We start from the raw sequence: 18,801 nt of genomic DNA, 5'->3' as shown, positions 1-18,801 counted from the left end.
TCCCAATTTAAAATCAAATCAAAACTCTACCACTTTGCTCTCTCTCTCTCTCTCTCTCTCTCTCTCTCTCTCTCTCTCTCTCTCTGTGTTTGTGTGAAAGAAAATAGAATTGAAAGAAGGAAATGGCGGGTGGAGGAGTGAAAGGGAGGAAGAGAGTGGAGGTGTCATCGGAGGATGCCGCTTCTACTACTTCTCTCCTTAGAGCCAGAGACGGCAGCGCTTTTGCTCGTTGGTACTATTTTACTTCTCTACTCTATGCTCTACTCTTTTTAGGGTTTGTAATTGTAATGCTAATTATTACTATTTTGTTATCCATCTCCATCTTTAATTTGCTAATTAAATCGTTTCTGTTAATAGAGAGACGTTTTTTGTGTGTTTATTTTACAGTTAATTTTAATTTTAATTATGGTGCTTGTAAATCTGATTGATGGAAAATGAAATGAAATATTAATGGAATTGCAGTGAAGAGTGCAAGAAGGATGTTCCAGTGGCACTGATTAGCATGCACAGTTGCAGCCTTGATGCTAGAATCAAATTGAATCTCGGTCCGTTTCTTTCTCTTTTCTTAATCAATGTATTCCATTTTACAATTCTTCTGAAGAAGATGGTTCTACAACACAATGCTGTCTTGATGCGTAAACATTCTGGATGCCAAATGGCATTAGACACAACAGCTATGGCTTACATTGAAATAGGATCAATGTTCACTGTCTAAAAATATCATCACTTTTCCCAGATTCAGATAATTTATAAGTATCATAGATATTTAAAATCAACGAGCATCAAATTAAATCTTTGCACAAGACACTAAATAAAAGCTGACATTCAACAGTAAATGACCTTACGAAAACCGGTTGGAGCTGGTGCAAAAACTCGCATCTGCTTTTCTGATGGAAGAGCCGAAAATATGGGAGCAGTTAACAACTTTTGTCTTCCTTCAGGTAATTGTTGAAGTCGTTCCTTGATAAGTCATTCAACAGATTCAATCTCTTCTTGCCCAGTCAAAAATACAAGTATGTCACCAGGGCCCTCCTCCAGATGAATCTACAATATGAAAACATACGGGTATAATTTTAAAAGTCAAAATTTTAAAAAGCACAAACCTGCATGTGAAAAGCATATAGGAAGACAGTTTTATTTTTTTGATAAGTGAAAAAAAAAAAAAAAAACAGTTATTGTGTTATTGCTAAGGAGCTTTGGTTGCTAGTTTTCAAAATCTTCTGGATCTCTTGGGTCAGAGAGCTTTTGGGCTGCTGGGGACAAAGCTTCAAACGACATCAAAGTCTTGATATGTGGAATGCTATACATTTGTGCTTGATGTGGTGCATTTGGAGGAGAAAAATGCTAGGGAAAAGATTGGTTTCTGTTAAATTGTTCTTAATAACAATCTTCTGGATAGAACTTAACTCGTTTAAGTGATAGAACCAAATCAAAGAACACGGAAATAATTTAAAAACATAAAAGTTAACAACTTAAGTAAATTATAAAAATCTTGGTACAAAATACGAATGCTTGATAATGCAAACAACCCTTTGTCAAGATCAAATAAAACTCAGATGACCAAAGAAACTCGGTGACAAAATTTGAATAACTTTCATGCAGAAGTTGGGCTAATTGAGACACAAAAGAAAAGCTATATAAGAACCTGGAAAATGGTGATTAAGGCTGCATCTAAATAATCTGGCTCAGCATAATGAGTGTAAAAAAATATCCACAGGAAATTGTCGACCCTGGATTGAACAGCTTTTGCACCACCAAAGTACTCAGAGAAACCACGTGCATCCAAGCTGGCAGATATGATGACTAACTTTAATGGAGGGAATTTGCTGCCTTGGCACTGCTTGAGAAAACTAATGGCCTGATCTTCATTATCTTTATCCAGCAAAGTGCAATCATTTGTCCTCTTGTTTTCAAATTAAGGCGGTCATTGGAAGTTTTTGACCTTGCTTTTTGCACATTTTAAAGCAAGCCCAGCAAAACATCAGTATGGACAGTCCTCTCATGGGCTTCATCAACAATAATCACCGAATACTTAGAGAGATATGGATCCAATAATGCTTCCCTGTGAATGCATCAAGACTCATATCAGTTCAAACATGAGAGTATATCAGGGGACAGAAAGTCATATTGACAAACCCTTTTACAACTAAGCAAAAAATATGATATTTTGAACTTCCAGGCCAACTTCACACCACAATCCCTTTTCTTACCAAAAGCATTTCACAGGGTTTTGAGTACTTAGTTAGCTCTTTTTTCCTTCTCATATTCCATGGCCTCATTTTCACCAATCCTTGGTTGATCTATTCTCCCAATGAACCCACAAACTTTAATATATTATTTATTCTGGTGATAAATTAGTGTAATGAATTTTTTTTTGAAACCTGTGCTAGTTTATATTATGATTCACTATCTCCTTCATCAAATGATATAATATTTCACATCTCTAGTAGCATCCAGGTCCTAACAATAGTACTACAAAACCAATATCCACACCAACTTTCCAAATCGAGACACCAGCCAACAAGCAACACATTAATCAAAATACAGTTTCAAATTTTACAGTAACGACCCAAGGAAAAGTGCTAGCCACATTTGTGCTAGTCCTTTTGAGGTATAACGCAAATGTCACTAGCATTTTTTCCTAGGTCATTACAATTTCCACCATGAATCATAAAAAATTTCTGAATGCAGCTTCTAGGTGAAAATGTGACACAATGACAAACAGGAAACCAAGTGGTGACACTTTTTTACCTCAATAGCAACCCATCTGTCATGTATTTGATCCTGTCGAGCCAGAAGTCGTATCATCAAATCTAATGGAGTAGCCAACTCTTTGCCCCAACTGCACATCACATTCCTCAGCAACCCGTTTGGCGACGGTCACAGCAGCAACATGTCTAGGTTGAGTAATCCCAATAGTCCTCCCATCCTGATAAAATCCCGCATTAAATAGAAACTGTGGCAACTCTACAAAATAAAAACCACTGTATATCTTTTTTTTTTAAAGGCATAAATATATAGTTGGTAACCCATGAGCAATTTAGTCCATATAAGTTTAAAGTGGTCGCTCTTAGTCCTTTAGATACATGGCCAAACCAAAAACTGACACGTTATCATTCCATTAGAAACATTATAGACTAAAAAGCAATCACTTTAAGCTGTGTCCGGGAATAAAATCAATTACCCTGAAGTTTTTTCGCAAATAAAAGTGATCATTTTAAGTTTGTTGACTAAAGGCGATCACTTGAAACATTAGGAACTAAAATCGCTGTGTGTACTTTTGGGGGGAAAAAGACACACAATACTAGGGACATGTCTTTTTTCACAACTTGCTAATGTGGCAAGTTGTGATTAGAGCAACATTACTTTCACATGGGTCCTCCACTAACACCACTTTTATCATGCACCATTCACACAATACACCATTCATTGATAATAATAATAATAATCACCATGACATTCTTTCTAGACTAGTAAACTTACGGGTAGTTTTTCCACTTCCGGTTTCACCAACAATAATCAAAGTATCATTCTTTCTCACCTCATCAACTAGTCTTTTCTCAACTAAGAAAACAAAAAACAACAACCCCATTAATAAGCAAAACCCAAAAACAAAGATTGAAGCTTTAAACTAAAAAACAGCACCAAAAAAAAAAAAAAAAAAAAAAAAAAAACAGAAAGCAACAGTGTAATAAGTCAAATACCCGAAGCGATTGGAAGAGACTTTCTATGTTGTGCAATCTTTTGCTTCCTGCATTATAATTTTTATAAAAATTAAACAAAAAAAAAGGGTCAATTTTTATTCGTTTATCTACAAAACATAATTGAAAGACTTAAACTATATATATGCTTTTTTTCTTTCTCGGAAATTTGAAGGAAAAACGCAAATTTTCTTAGCAACCAAACAGAAACTAAGCATTGGAAAAAAAAAAAAAAAAACCTGGAAAAGGGGTCAACTTTAGCTTCGTGGTTGGGGAACTTGCGGTTGAGTTGGTTAGGGTTTTCCGTAAAGTTTCTGAGACCTCCTTGCGCCATTGAAGGCATAGCGCCAAACGCCGACAACCCCGAAACCCACCAAACGCCGATGCACACAGAGAGGCTGAGCGTGAGAGGAGGCTGTGTGTTCTGCGTGATGAAGACTGAAGAGAATGAGAAGAGAGATGGGGTTTAAAGTTGATGAAGCTCAGAGAGACACAGATTTTGCTTGTATAACGGTATATAGTCCAATGCGCACCGTTTCAATAAAAATAAAATAAAATATTTCAAACTTTTTATAATATAAATTTTACTTTTTATTATTATACCATAATTTAAAGTTAATTGAAAATTTGATAAAGAGTTTTATAATAATTTAAACCCTTCTTAAAATATTTTATAACAAATTATAGTTGATACAATATATTAGATTTTTTATATTAAGCCATCTATATTTGTTATTTGAAAGTATTTTAAATTTAGTAATTTTTTTAAGGAAACATAATGCATTTTATATTCAATTAGTATTATAGAAGGTAAGATATTTGGTAAATAATATAATTTGTGGTTGGAATTTGTTTCCAGTACCTCACAAACAATTTACCCTTTATACATCTTGAAAGACCTAAAGAGGAAGTATATTTAAGTACATATATTTTTTTCTTCTATAAAAAAAAAAAAGTAAATATATTGTTTATGTTAGAAAAAAGAAATGCAAGACTTTAATAACGCTCAGAGACTCTTCTATTTTGTTGGATAAAGATAAATAATTTGCTTTCAATATAGTTTGAGATTGCTTCCAATTATTTAAAAAAAAAAAAAAAAATCTAAGGGTGTGATAAGTATTATGCGTGCAAGTGAAATAAATTTTTATCACACCTCTATTTTTTTTTATTGAAAAATTTAGTAATCCCAAATTATAATGGATGCAAATTATTAACTTTTATCCAGCAAAATGAAAGAGCCTCTAAGTATGTGCGTAAGCGCGTGCTCAAAGGCACTAATTTCATAATTATCATTTGTGTTTTGCAATTTTATTAATGTAGTAATCAATTTATAGTGTTCATCGCACATGCATACACATTAAGCAATAGATATTTCCTTGTCACAAATAGGGTGTACTAAAACCTTAAAAAATTGAACTAATTTTGAACAAATCACATGTAAGAATTATAATAAAATTTTAGTAAAAATGGAAGCATGTGCTAAGTTTAGTCAATTGTAGGAGTTTGTAAAATAGAAGAAATAAGTTACACTTCTTAAATTATTAAATTATTAAATTATTATTTTAGGTAGAAGTTTTAAGAATATATATAGATTTAGGCTATGTTTGTTAAATCAATGTGACGAAAATATAATTTAGAAAATGTCTAAATTTTATTTTCCATACTCATTTCTACATAAAATTAGATTAAATTTGTCAAACTCATTTGACACACTTTAAAACAAAATCATGCCTTTTTGTAAGGCCAAGTTCAAGTTGTAGTTAGCTAGAGTGCAAGGCCAATTGAATTGTGTCTAGTTACTCTTTATTAGATGCAATTTTTATTTTCCAACACCCTTTTGTTTTTTTTTTTTTTTTTTTTTTTTTTTTTTTTTTTTTTTTTTTTTTTAAGAAGGAAGTCTACTAATATTATTAGCCAAAATAGGCGAGGATAACAAAATAAAGGTGGGGGGAGCATCCTCCAACCATACCAACAAACCTCTAACATGCCTAGTTAGGTTGTGAGCGACTTTGTTACCAAGCCTACGTACATGAGAAAATAAAATACAAACATTGGTATCTAAAGTGGATTTAGCCAAAGAAATAATGTGAAATACAAACATTGGTATATAATTTTACTTTTTATTATTATATCATAATTTAAAGTTAATTGAAAACTTGATAAAGAGTTTTATAATAATTTAAACCCTTCTTAAAATATTTTATAACAAATTATAGTTGATACAATATATTAGATTTTTTATATTAAGCCATCTATATTTGTTATTTGAAAGTATTTTAAATTTAGTAATTTTTTTAAGGAAACATAATGCATTTTATATTCAATTAGTATTATATAAGGTAAGATATTTTGTAAATAATATAATTTGTGGTTGAAATTTGTTTCCAGTATCTCACAAACAATTTACCCTATATACATCTTGAAAGACCTAAAGAGGAAGTATATTTAAGTACGTATATTTTTTTCTTCTATAAAAAAAGTAAATATATTGTTTATGTTAGAAAAAAGAAATACAAGACTTTAATAACGCTCAGAGACTCTTCTATTTTGTTGGATAAGGATAAATAATTTGCATCCAATATAATTTGAGATTACTACTTTTTCCAATCACAAAAAAAACCTAGAATGTGATGAGTATTATGCGTTTGTAGGTGAAATAAATTTTTATCACACCTCTATGTTTTTTTATTATTGGAAAATGTAATTGTGGGGCCCGGCCCAAAATAATGGGCTAATTAAACTACGGGCCCGTTCGAGAAGAATCCTGTCCGAGGAGAAGTCATAGCCCAAACATTATTTAAGCCCAATTGCGGTAAAAGAAACCTGTCCGAGGAGTAACTCCTCCTCGGACATTACGAAGTCCGGATCAAGAGCTCGCCCCAACCATTGCAGCTCACCCTCCAAGCATATAAAAAAGAATAAAACCCAAAATATCTCATGGAAAGCTGCCACCACCACATTAAATGTCACAACCACTCTCTTGGCCGCATTAATGAGGAAAAGACCCCTGAACAGTGATACCTTGGCCACTGCAACTCACAAAAGAGTGATAAGGGTGTCTGATAGGACAGGTGCTCAAGTGGGGACTTAGATGATCAACAAGTGTAAGGTTCAGATAAGAATGAGAGGCCTATATAATGTAGTGGAGTCCCTCAAAGAAGAGGAGGAAAAATGTATGATCTGTGCCCAGGAAATAGAATTTTCTGTTAGACATCCATTCTTGTGTTTTTTGTTTCTGCAATAACATTGTCCATGCATCAGACCGACTAAGTTCACTGAGGCTAAGTTCTTTGACCCATCCTCTACAAAGATTTATTGTGTGTTGCGCCTTGGGCCAAGGCCTGATCAGTAGAATTTGGACCAGGAAAATCGTGCAACTACAATTGGCGCCGTCTGTGGGGAGAGCTAGGGTATCAGCTAGCACAACGGTCGAGCATGGCAGAACTAGGTCCACACCAGGAGAATCCTCACCAGGCTAACTCCCAACAGACACAACCGTTGGGTCCTAGAGGCAAAATAACCCTGCCGACCCAGGCGGCAGAGGGAATCGTAAGGGAAGTGTGCATACTATCCGGATGAGCCAGAGTCACACTCAGATAGGTAGTCACGTGTCCTAGAGGCGAAATAGTCATCAGGCCATGCAGCGAGAGATAGATGACCTGAAAAGGAAGTTACGACGTGTGCAGCGAAAACGATCTCCCTCTGGCTCAGACGAGTCCTCTAATGCGGAGAATGCGAGTTACTGACGGAGGTCAAGGACCCCCCCAAGTGAAACCTTTTCCTACGAAAGGGAACCACGCCCTGTACGGAAGTATGAGAGCCCATCCAGCAAGGGTTCGGGAAACGATGCTATGAAGAGGGCGCTGGACCAGGTTTCAAGGTCACCCTTCACGTATAGAATCGAAGGAGCTAAGCTGCCTCGACGCTTCAACCAACCAGCGTTCGTCATCTATAACGGCTGAGCAGACCCGGTAGAGCATGTGAGTCAGTTTAACCAAAAAATGGCAATCTACTCGCAAAATGAAGCCCTAATGTGCAAAATTTTCCCATCCAACTTGGGATCAATGGCGATGAGGTGGTTCAACAGCCTGAAGATAAATTCCATAGGCTCATACAAGCAGCTCACTCAGGCTTTCTGCTCCCGCTTTATCACAAACACCAGAGTCCCTCGACCCTTCAGTTCGCTATTGTCCTTATCCATGCACGAAGGAGAAACCCTGAAAGCATATTCAGATAGATATTGGGAGGTGTATAACGACTTAGATGACAACCATGATGATGTTGCTATCAGCACGTTCAAAAGCGGTCTCCCCACCGAGCATGGCTTAAGGAAATCCCTCACTGGTAAACCAGTTGCCAACGTTCATCAGTTGATGGATAGGATTGACAAGTACAAAAGGGTGGAGGAAGATCAGCTGTAAGGAAGGGGAAAGGAGAAGGTCATCCCCCCCAAAGAAAATGATTTTAGGTCGGAACGGTATAACCCTAGCCAGCCGAGGAGAGATTTTTCGCGACAGACTGGACAGAGTAACACGCAAACGGTGAATGCTGTGTTCAGGGAACCAGTACAACAGGTGCTGGAGAAAGTAAGGAACGAGCCCTATTTCAGATGGCCAGGAAAGATGGCTGGAGACCCTTCCAAACGTAACCAGAACTTGTACTGCCACTATCATCAGGACCATGGGCATACCACTGAGGATTGCAGGAATCTATGGAATCACCTAGATTAGTTGGTCAGAGAAGGGAAGTTGCGTCACCTTCTGCACCCCTCGAGCGGCCATCCCGGTCAAGCAATATAAGAATCTCGAAAGGATGTGTCCTTAAGACCCCCCACCGGAACGATACATGTTATCCTCGCCGCACCAGGAAGAACGAGACCACCCCTCCCCAGGGTACTGGCTGTTGATCGGCTCCCCTCTGAGGACAGGCAAAGGGAACCCAAAAGGTCGAAAAAGGGAAGCTCTTTGATACTGGGATTCTCGGACGAGGATAAGAGAGGAACTATTCAACCTCACGACGATGCCTTAGTGGTTATGTTAAGAATTGGAAGCTTCGATGTGAAAAGGGTGTTAGTAGACTCAGGAAGTGCGGTGGAGATAATGTACCTTGATCTATACAAGGGGCTGAACTTGAAGCCGGAGGATTTGACAGCTTATGACTCCCCTCTTATCAGCTTCGAAGGGAGAATTGTTACACCAAAGGGGCAAATCAGACTACCCATACAGACTGGGTTGGAGGTGGTGGAGGTAAATTTTATCGTGGTCGACGCTTACTCACCCTACACCGCAATAGTTGCCAGGCCATGGATTCACGCCCTAGAAGCCGTATCCTCCACACTTCACCAAAAAGTAAAATACCCATCAAGAGGACAAGTAGAAGAGATCCGAGGAGATCAGGCCGTGGCCAGGCAGTGTATGGTGGCCGCCATCTTACATCGGCCCCGTGCCGAGTCCTCGGCCCCAGAAAGCTTATAGCAACCAGCCGCCTCGGTAGAGCAAGGCGATGGGCTAGCCGAGGAGATAAGGTGTGAAAGTTTAGATAAATTCGCTGTCAACAATGACCCGGAGAAGTTTTTTCAGGTCGGCTCTGAGTTGCCTTCTTAAGAAAAAGAGGAACTGGTCAAATTTCTTAGAGGAAATGTCGATGTGTTTGCATGGGACGCCTACGACGCCCCGGGAGTTGATCCTAGCCTTATTTGTCACCACCTGAACGTTAACCCTTCTTCCACTCCGAAGAAGCAGCCACCCCGACGCCCTTCAAAGGAACATGCTAGTGCCGTAAGAGACGAAGTGGCAAAACTGAAAAAAGCAGGGGCTATTAAAGAGGTCTTTTACCCCGAATGGTTGGCAAACACGGTGGTGGTAAGGAAGAAGACAGGGAAGTGGAGAGTCTGCGTGGACTTCACGGACCTGAACAAGGCGTGCCCAAAGGACCCATTCCCCTTACCCCGAATCGACCGATTGGTGGATGCAACCGTGGGTCACCCTCGAATGAGCTTCCAAGACACCTTCCAGGGCTATCATCAGATACCCCTTGCGTTAGAAGACCAAGAGAAGACGACTTTCATGACGCCCATCGGAAATTATCACTATAAGGTGATGCCGTTTGGACTAAAGAACGCAGGGTCAACCTACCAAAGGATGATGACCCGGATGTTCGAGCCACAACTGGGCAAAATCATTGAGGTTTACATAGACGATATGGTTGTGAAGAGTAAAAGGGTGTCCGAGCACGTGAAAGACCTTGAAATAATCTTCGCTATCTTAAAGAAGCATCGGTTGCGGCTGAATGCTTCCAAATGTTCATTCGGGGTCGGGTCTGGGAAATTCTTAGGGTATATGGTAACCCACAGGGGAATAGAAGTAAGTCCCAATCAAATCAAAGCAATTAACAGCCTACAGGCTCCTCGGAATCCGAAGGAAGTGCAGAAGCTCACTGGCATGATTGCAGCATTAAACCGGTTCATATCGCGATCAGCGGATCGATGTCGGCCTTTTTACCTCCTGATAAACAAGTGGAAAGGGTTTGAATGGTCGGAGGATTGTGTTCGGGCCTTCCAACAACTTAAGGAATACCTGTCACGACCACCCATCATGTCCAGCCCTGAGGCAAACGAGGTGCTGTTTGCGTACGTCGCTGTAGCTCCCCATGCTGTAAGCCTGGTACTGATACGGGATGATAATGGGGTGCAGCGACCGGTTTACTATGTGAGCAAATCATTACATGAGGCCGAGGTGCGATACCTACCTTTAGAAAAGGCAATTCTAGCGATAGTACATGCCACCCGGAAGCTCCCTCATTACTTTCAGGCGCATACGGTCATCGTTCTAACTCAGCTTCCCCTTCGAGCGGTGCTTCGAAGCGCTGACTACATAGGGAGGATCGCCATGTGGAGTGCGCTTTTAGGGGCCTTTGATATTAAATATATGCCCAGATCCTCCATCAAAGGCCAGGTCCTCGCAGACTTGGTAGCGGAGTTTGCTGAACCCTCTGTAGAAACAATAACCGAGCAAAAAGACATGGATGGAAAATCGGTTGGCACAATTTCAGCAGGGAGAACCTTGCATTGGAAGGCCTATGTGGATGGCGCAGCCAACCAGAGAGGATCCGGAGTTGGAATAGTTTTAGTATCGCCAGACGGTGCTGCCATTGAAAAATCACTAAGACTCGGGTTCTCGGCTACGAACAATGAAGCCGAATACGAAGCCTTACTTCAAGGGATGACGATGGTTCAAAGATTGGGCGGAAGGGTAATAGAAGCGTTCTCGGACTCTAGGTTGGTCGTCGGCCAAGTGACGGGCGAGCTGGAAGCTAGAGATGCTAGGATGCAAGAGTATCTAGGACAAGTCAAACGCCTACAGACGAGCTTTGAGTCCTTCAATCTGACACACATTTCCAGGAGTGTAAACACCCATGCAGACTCGCTGGCCACTCTCGCCACGTCCTCGGCGCATAATCTGCCGCGAATGATCCTTGTCGAAGATCTAGTCCAGGCAAGTCCCATTAGAAGAAACCCGGCCCAGGTCCATCAGATCAGAAAGAGTCCCAGCTGGATGGACCCCATAAAAAACTTCCTCTGAAACGACATCTTACCAGAGGGAAAATTAGAGGCCGAGAAGATACGTAGGAATGCTCCTCGGTTCTGGCTATCAGAGGACCACAAACTATATCGGCGCTCCTACTCTGGGCCGTACCTACTCTGCATACATCCAGAAGAATCTGAGTCTCTACTTGAAGAGTTACATGAGGGGATTTGTGGAAGTCACACCGGAGGAAGGTCGCTGGCACACAGGGCACTCACCCAAGGATACTGGTGGCCGAACATGCAAAAAGAGTCCCAAGAATACGCTAAGAAGTGTGATCAGTGCCAGAGATTCGCCCCAAATATCCACCAACCCGGAGGGGTCCTCAACCCCCTCTCTAGCCCATGGCCGTTCGCACAATGGGGTCTTGATATTGTCGGACCTTTCCCCAAAACTGCGGGGAACAAGCGATACATAATAGTCGGAACCGATTACTTCACTAAATGGGTGGAGGCTGAACCTTTGGCCAATATTAGGGACGTGGATGCCCAGAAATTCATCTGGAAGAACATTATCACCCGCTTCGGAACTCCACGCACACTCATTTTAGACAACGGTCTTCAATTCGACAATAAGAGCTTTAGGGAGTATTGCCGCGAGTTTGGGATCATTAACCGATATTCCACTCCCGCCTACCCTCAAGGAAATGGGCAAGTCGAGGCCGTGAACAAGGTCATAGTGAACGGACTGAAGAAAAGACTAGATGAGGCAAAGGGGAGATGGGTAGAAGAGCTCCCACACGACTTATGGACCTATCGAACAACGCCGCGACGGTCAACCGGTGAGACCCCCTTTTCGATGACTTATGGGGCTGAGGCAGTGCTCCCAATCGAGAACAACTTTCCCACACTGAGGTCTAACTCATTTACCCCAAATAGTAACGACGAGTTATTGGGAAGAAGTCTAGACCTAGCCGAGGAAAGAAGGGAAAAAGCAACGATCCATATGGCCTATTATCACCAGAAGCTAAGACAAAGGTATGATGCCAATGTTAAACTGCGACCTTTAGGTCCGGGTGATCTCGTAATGAGAAAGATTCTCGGCAGCGCAAAAAACCCCTCTTGGGGCAAGCTGGGGCCCAATTGGGAAGAACCATATCGCATCACATCCGTGGCAGGGATAGGCGCCTACTATCTAGAAGATTTGGATGAAAAAACTGTACCTCGACCATGAAATGTAAATAACCTCAGAAGATATTATTATTAATGAAAATGGCTTAGCCCATGTTTTGTTTCGTGATTATCCTGTGCCTACTGATCTATTTACAACTATCATAGTTTTAAACAGAACCTAAATCCTGCATGGCTCCTCGGACCACAAACTTAGGGGAAATTATTACTTATGACGATTTATCCAAGTCTTAAACAGAACCTAAGTCCTGCATGGCTCCTCGGACCACAGACTTAGGGGAAATTATTACTTATGACAATTTATCCAAGTGTTAAACAGAACCTAAGTCCTGCATGGCTCCTCGGACCACAGACTTAGGGGAAATTATTACTTATGACGATTTATCCAAGTCTTAAACAGAACCTAAGTCCTGCATAGCTCCTCGGACCACAGACTTAGGGGAAATTATTACTTATGACGATTTATCCAAATCTTAAACAGAACCTAAGTCCTGCATAGCTCCTCGGACCACAGACTTAGGGGAAATTATTACTTATGACGATTTATCATAGTTTTAAACAGAACCTAAGTCTTGCATGGCTTCTCGGACTACAGACTTAGGGGAAATTATTACTTATGACGATTTATCATAGTTTTAAACAGAACCTAAGTCCTGCATGGCTCCTCGGACCACAGACTTAGGGGAAATTATTACTTATGACGATTTATCCAAGTCTTAAACAGAATCTAAGTCCTGCATGGCTCCTCGGACCACAGACTTAGGGGAAATTATTACTTATGACGATTTATCATAGTTTTAAACAGAACCTAAGTCCTGCATGGCTCCTCGGACCACAGACTTAGGGGAAATTATTACTTATGAAGATTTATCATAGTTTTAAACAGAACCTAAGTCCTGCATGGCTCCTCGGACCACAGACTTAGAGGAAATTATTACTTATGACGATTTATCCAAGTTTTAAACAGAACTTAAGTCCTGCATGGCTCCTCGGACCACAGACTTAGGGGAAATTATTACTTATGACGATTTATCATAGTTTTAACAGAACCTAAGTCCTGCATGGCTCCTCGGACCACAAACTTAGGGGAAATTATTACTTATGACGATTTATCCAAGTTTTAAACAGAACCTAAATCCTGCATGGCTCCTCGGACCACAGACTTAGGGGAAATTATTACTTGTGACGATTTATCATAATTTTAAACAGAACCTAAGTCTTGCATGGCTCCTTGGACCACAGACTTAGGGGAAATTATTACTTATGACAGTTTGGGAAATTATTACTTAAGGGAAATCATTTTAAGGCGTGCGCGCAGTCTAGTATCATAGCAACCCTCATTCAAATTCGCTGCAGAGCATCCTTTTTATCTCGACCGTTTATATTTATTTATGTCGTTGCAAACGTTAAAAAAAAAAAAGGAGTGGTACTAGCATACATCCATAGAAAGCAAAGCAAACATTCTGTATTAATATTCCGAGGTCAATACAAAGAGAGGTCCTTACAAAAGAACGCAAAAACAGGACGACTCTCATTCAAAAAAAAAAAGGGGGAATACAAAAATTAAAAGCCTAAAAGCTAAGCCTTAACAGGAGGATCTTTCTTCTGCTCTGGCTGATGAGGAGGATCTTTTTTCTGCTCTAGCTGAGGAGGAGGAGCCTCGGTGGTAGAGTCCGTGGTAGGATCCTTCGCTTTATCAAGCACAGGGATGGCATCAGGCACCGCCAGATCCTGCTTCGAAGCCGCTTGGGCGCCATCAGGATTCTCTCGGATCTCTTGAGGATAGAAGATGTTCTCGGGCAGTCTCAGCGCCGAATCCGCAGGAATTCCTGCAGCATCAAGGGCATGAGCCCATGAGATGCTGCAGTAGTCCCTGCACACCTCGGGAATCTCCTCGGATAGCCTGGCCTCCGTTTCTTGGACCCCGAGCTGGCGAGAAGCATTCTTTTCAGCCTCTGCAGCCTCTCGGATCAGCTGAGCCTCCTTTTTGACCCGCCGTAGCTCATCCTCGACTTTTTGTAGGGCAGTCTTGAGATCCAGCACTGCCTGCTTCTCGGTGGCAAGGTTGATCTGGGTCGCGTACAGCTCTTTGCGCTGATCCTCCGCCTGGGTCTCGGCACTTTTTAAACCGGCCTCTGCACTCTTGCGCCGTTTCTCCGACTCCTTGAACTTCTCCGTGAGTTCAAGGTGATCGTGCTTGAGGGACCCCAAGGCTTTCTCCATCTCCGTCCGAGACTGGGTCTCAACCTTAGCCCGACTGCGATTATCACGACAAAACTCCTTAGCCACAAATACCTGCTGAGTAATCTGCGAACAAAACAAGATTGGTTTAGAATTTAACAGGGTTAAATAAATTAATTTAATAAAATAGTAAAAGGGTCACTTACCATGGCGAGATCCCTTTTGAGGGATAGGAAAATCTCAGGCTGAGAGAACCGCCTGTAGGCCTCCATATCCCGAGGAAGGAGTAGGGGTTGTTCCAAGGCATCAGCTACGTACCCTGCTCGGCCCCGGTTATAGTCTCAGATCGACGCATTGTAGGGGATAGCAACCCCATCTAGCTCCAGCTTGGGGCTCCATGTACGCGGGGTAGCGCGCACCTCAGCACGGTTCTCCTCATCCCGGCTTTCCACGGAGTCACCCCTTCTGCTCCTCGGCGCTCGGGTGGTTTTTTGTTGCTTGGTCGGTTGGGCAACCACCTCACCTTCCTCAGGAGCGTCAACCGGTCTTTTCTTCTTCAGGTCCGGATTAACCTTGAGGCTTAGGTCCGAGGGAATCTGAGAGACCACAGGGGGAAGGGTCTGGACCTGTGACTGAGTTGGTCCTTTTGATGATTGACCTTTTGATGATTGACCTTTCCCTCGGGAGGCCATCAACTCCCGTAAAGTTTTTCCCTTACCGGCCATGGGGTTTATCTCTTCGTCCGAGGGGTCGTCCGAGCAGGCTATGATTAAGGGAGCACCAACTGCGGAATGTTGATCCTGCTCTCCTTCAGGATCAGAAAGCTCAATCAAGGGGGCTTGCTGAACCTCCTCCTCAAAATAAAACTCGTCTATCTCTTCCTCAAGGGAAAGACGAGATGATTCGGTTTCCCCTTCAACCGGAACAGCAACGCCAGGGTCGTCTGGCGGAGGTAGTTGCTCTGCTAGCAAGGGATCTCGAACGCCGGGTAGCACGACTGGTGGAAGATCACGTCGAGCTAGGAACCCGGGCTTAGACACGTCAATCCTAGCCAACCTCGGACTGCCAGCTCTTATGACTTGATCGATAGCTTGGAAAGAGTGGCTTAGAGGTTGATAGCCTAGAACCAGATGAGCTGCACGTAACTATCCGTCCTCAGTAGCGTAAATTTCCGACCTTAGAAGGTAGTTCAACACCGGCACGTTCACGAGGCTTAGCCGAGGAGCGACATGAACTTTATCTGTAAACATCCAAGAGGAGTAGGATTAGTTCATGAAATTTTCCAATTGTAAAGAAAGCGATAAAAATAACCCCCCAATACTAAACCCTTTCCCAAAAAGGATTGGTCCTAAAGACGCCGCACCTGGGACTCCTGCCCGAGTTGGACAATGAATACCATCGCTCCACTCCCCTGAAGCAATAAGGAAATCCTTCTTCACGGTCTTATTGGATACTGGGAGACAGGAGATCAACCTAACGACCTCGGATCGGGACTTAAGATAATACCCTCCTTTCTCGATGTGGTGACACTCGTACAGATGAACCACATCGTGCCAGGTAAAGCCTAGATTCATCCGCTCGTCTAGGACGTCTACACAGCATAGTATCTTGAACATGTTTGGGGCACACTGATGCGGCGTCAACCTATGGTTGTACAGGTATTCCCTTGTAATCCTACGCATGGGAAGTGTCATCCCTCCCTCTATGAAAGCAATCATGGGGATAACAACTTCTCCCTCGCCTCTATCTGTCAATACTCCTTCAAGAGGACAGTACTGCAGCCCCACCCCTGAGGGAATGTGGTATTTTGCCCTAAAGGCCTCCATAGCAGCCGGAGTATTTACTAGTTTTTTGAATCTACCCATCTGAGTTGAACTGGAGGAATGAAAATAAAGACCGAGGAGAAAAGTAAAATCCGAGGAGGGAATCGAAACAGCGAAATGAACGAAATTTACTGATACCTTCACAAAACGCTCAATAGGATGCCTGGAAATCTCTCTTGGAGGAGACGCTTCACGAAAAACGGCTATGGAGGCTTAGCGGACGCAAGTATTCGTAGATCTCTCGAGTTCGATGGAGTTCTCTGGAATCCTCTAGAGTTTATGAGACGCCGATAAAAGGAAAACTGAACCTCTCTGACATCCTATATAGCCGGGGGGAGAGAGAAAAGATCGCTCCTGCCTAAAAATTCGAGAAAAAATGCTGGCCGTCCGATCCACGCCTCTCCATTGGATGAAGGGGACATAAAGCCTCCGGGAGTAAATGGCCGCGTCTCGTAAATTGTAGCGCGTCCAAAGTAACTGCCCGCACGCGTGCCCCAAGCCCTCCTTATTTCCATCCTCTCACTAACATCAAAACCCCGCTTTTCTCCTCGGAAGGAGATAAAAACCGGAGTTTTGAGGGGCTATTGTGGGGCCCGGCCCAAAATAATGGGCTAATTAAACTACGGGCCCGTTCGAGAAGAATCCTGTCCGAGGAGAAGTCATAGCCCAAACATTATTTAAGCCCAATTGCGGTAAAAGAAACCTGTCCGAGGAGTAACTCCTCCTCGGACATTACGAAGTCCGGATCAAGAGCTCGCCCCAACCATTGCAGCTCACCCTCCAAGCATATAAAAAAGAATAAAACCCAAAATATCTCATGGAAAGTTGCCACCACCACATTAAATGTCACAACCACTCTCTTGGCCGCATTAATGAGAAAAAGACCCCTGAACAGTGCTACCTTGGCCACTGCAACTCACAAAGGAGTGATAAGGGTGTCTGATAAGACAGGTGCTCAAGTGGGGACTTAGATGATCAACAAGTGTAAGGTTCAGATAAGAATGAGAGGCCTATATAATGTAGAGGAGTCCCTCAAAGAAGAGGAAAAATGTATGATCTGTGCCCAGGAAATAGAATTTTCTGTTAGACATCCATTCTTGTGTTTTTTGTTTCTACAATAACATTGTCCATGCATCAGACCGACTAAGTTCACTGAGGCTAAGTTCTTTGACCCATCCCCTACAAAGATTTATTGTGTGTTACGCCTTGGGCCAAGGCCTGATCAGTAGGATTTGGACCAGGAAAATCGTGCAACTACAGTAATAATTTCAAATTATAATTTATGCAAATTATTAACTTTTATCCAACAAAATAGAAGAGTTTCTAAGGGAAAATTATTAGGTACTCCCGGAGTAACATAAATGCGTACTCCCCCTCTCACATGAATGGTGGGTCCTACCATGAATTTAATTAGTGGGACCCACCATTTATGTGAGAGGAGGGAGTACGCATTTATGGTACTCCGGGAGTACACAATAATTTTCCGACTCTAAGTATGTGCGTAAGCGCGTGCTCAAAGGCTAGTATTCCATAATTATCATTTGTTTTTGGCAATTTTGTTAATGTAGTAATCAATTTATAATGTTCATTGCACATGTGTACACATTAAGCAATAGATATTTCCTTGTCACAAATAGGGTGTACTTAAACCTTAAAAATTTGAACTAATTTTGAACAAACCACATGAAAGAATTGTAATAATATGTGCAATTGTAATAAAATTTTAGTAAAAATGGAAGCATGTGCTAAGTTTAGTCGAGTAAGAGTTTGTAAAATAGAAGAAATAATTTACACTTCCTAAAATTATTAAACAATTATTTTAGGTAGAAGTTTTAAGAATATATATAGATTTAGGCTATGTTTGTTAAATCAATGTGACGAAAATATAATTTAGAAAATGTCTAAATTTTATTTTCCCTATTTCTACATAAAATTAAATTAAATTTGTCTGACTCATTTGACACACTTTAAAACAAAATCATGCCTTTTTGTAAGGCCAAGTTCAAGGCCAATTGAATTGTGCCTAGAAGCAGTTTTTATTTTCCAACACCTAATTGGATCAAGTCTACCATCTAAAATATAAAATATACTTAAATAATAGTATTACTAAGTTAAAATTGTTAAAATCTATATCTATTCCTTTTTATTATCAATACTAAATTCAGTCCCATATTTATGGGCATATCTAAACTTTTTTTTTTTTTTTGTGTGTTTTTGTTTTTGTTTTTAGTGAAGTATAGAAAAAAATTACTTTATTTTTAAATGATTCATTTATCCAAACTTTTATTTACACCTCTTTCCTCAATTGTTTCTTATATTTTTTTAAGAGCAAATCCTGATTAATTGATGAGAGTAACTTATCTTTAATGCTAAAATTTTTAGC

At 41.2% G+C, this 18,801-nt stretch overlaps 2 protein-coding genes across 26 annotated transcripts in view; both read right to left on the bottom strand.

Annotated features, from left to right (window-relative positions):
* The window catches only part of LOC126719029 (cell division control protein 48 homolog B), a 140,124-nt gene that overhangs the window by 30,307 nt on the left and 91,016 nt on the right, over positions 1 to 18,801 (bottom strand). The gene's annotated exons all lie outside the window — the stretch shown is intronic.
* LOC126719036 (pre-mRNA-splicing factor ATP-dependent RNA helicase DEAH10-like) lies at positions 531 to 4,203 on the bottom strand. 3 transcript variants are annotated; one of them, XR_007653177.1, is made up of 6 exons: positions 3,941 to 4,203; positions 3,705 to 3,751; positions 3,484 to 3,564; positions 2,752 to 2,929; positions 1,646 to 2,062; positions 531 to 1,044 (listed from the first exon to the last, which is right to left on the bottom strand). XR_007653177.1 is itself a non-coding variant. In XM_050421572.1 (5 exons), exons 1-4 carry the CDS (start codon positions 4,042 to 4,044, stop codon positions 2,771 to 2,773), a joined length of 429 nt encoding a protein of 142 aa, XP_050277529.1. In that variant the 5' UTR covers positions 4,045 to 4,200; the 3' UTR covers positions 1,430 to 2,062; positions 2,752 to 2,770. The 3 variants fall into 3 exon arrangements, 1 of the variants encoding a protein (XP_050277529.1); XR_007653176.1 differs by having other exon boundaries at positions 2,752 to 2,967; positions 3,941 to 4,200; XM_050421572.1 differs by lacking the exon at positions 531 to 1,044 and having other exon boundaries at positions 1,430 to 2,062; positions 2,752 to 2,967; positions 3,941 to 4,200.

This window comes from Quercus robur, chromosome 3 (genome assembly GCF_932294415.1).
Source record: "Quercus robur chromosome 3, dhQueRobu3.1, whole genome shotgun sequence".
In the NCBI taxonomy this organism is placed as follows: Eukaryota; Viridiplantae; Streptophyta; class Magnoliopsida; order Fagales; family Fagaceae; genus Quercus; species Quercus robur.
This window is presented reverse-complemented; position numbering and strand designations above follow the sequence as displayed.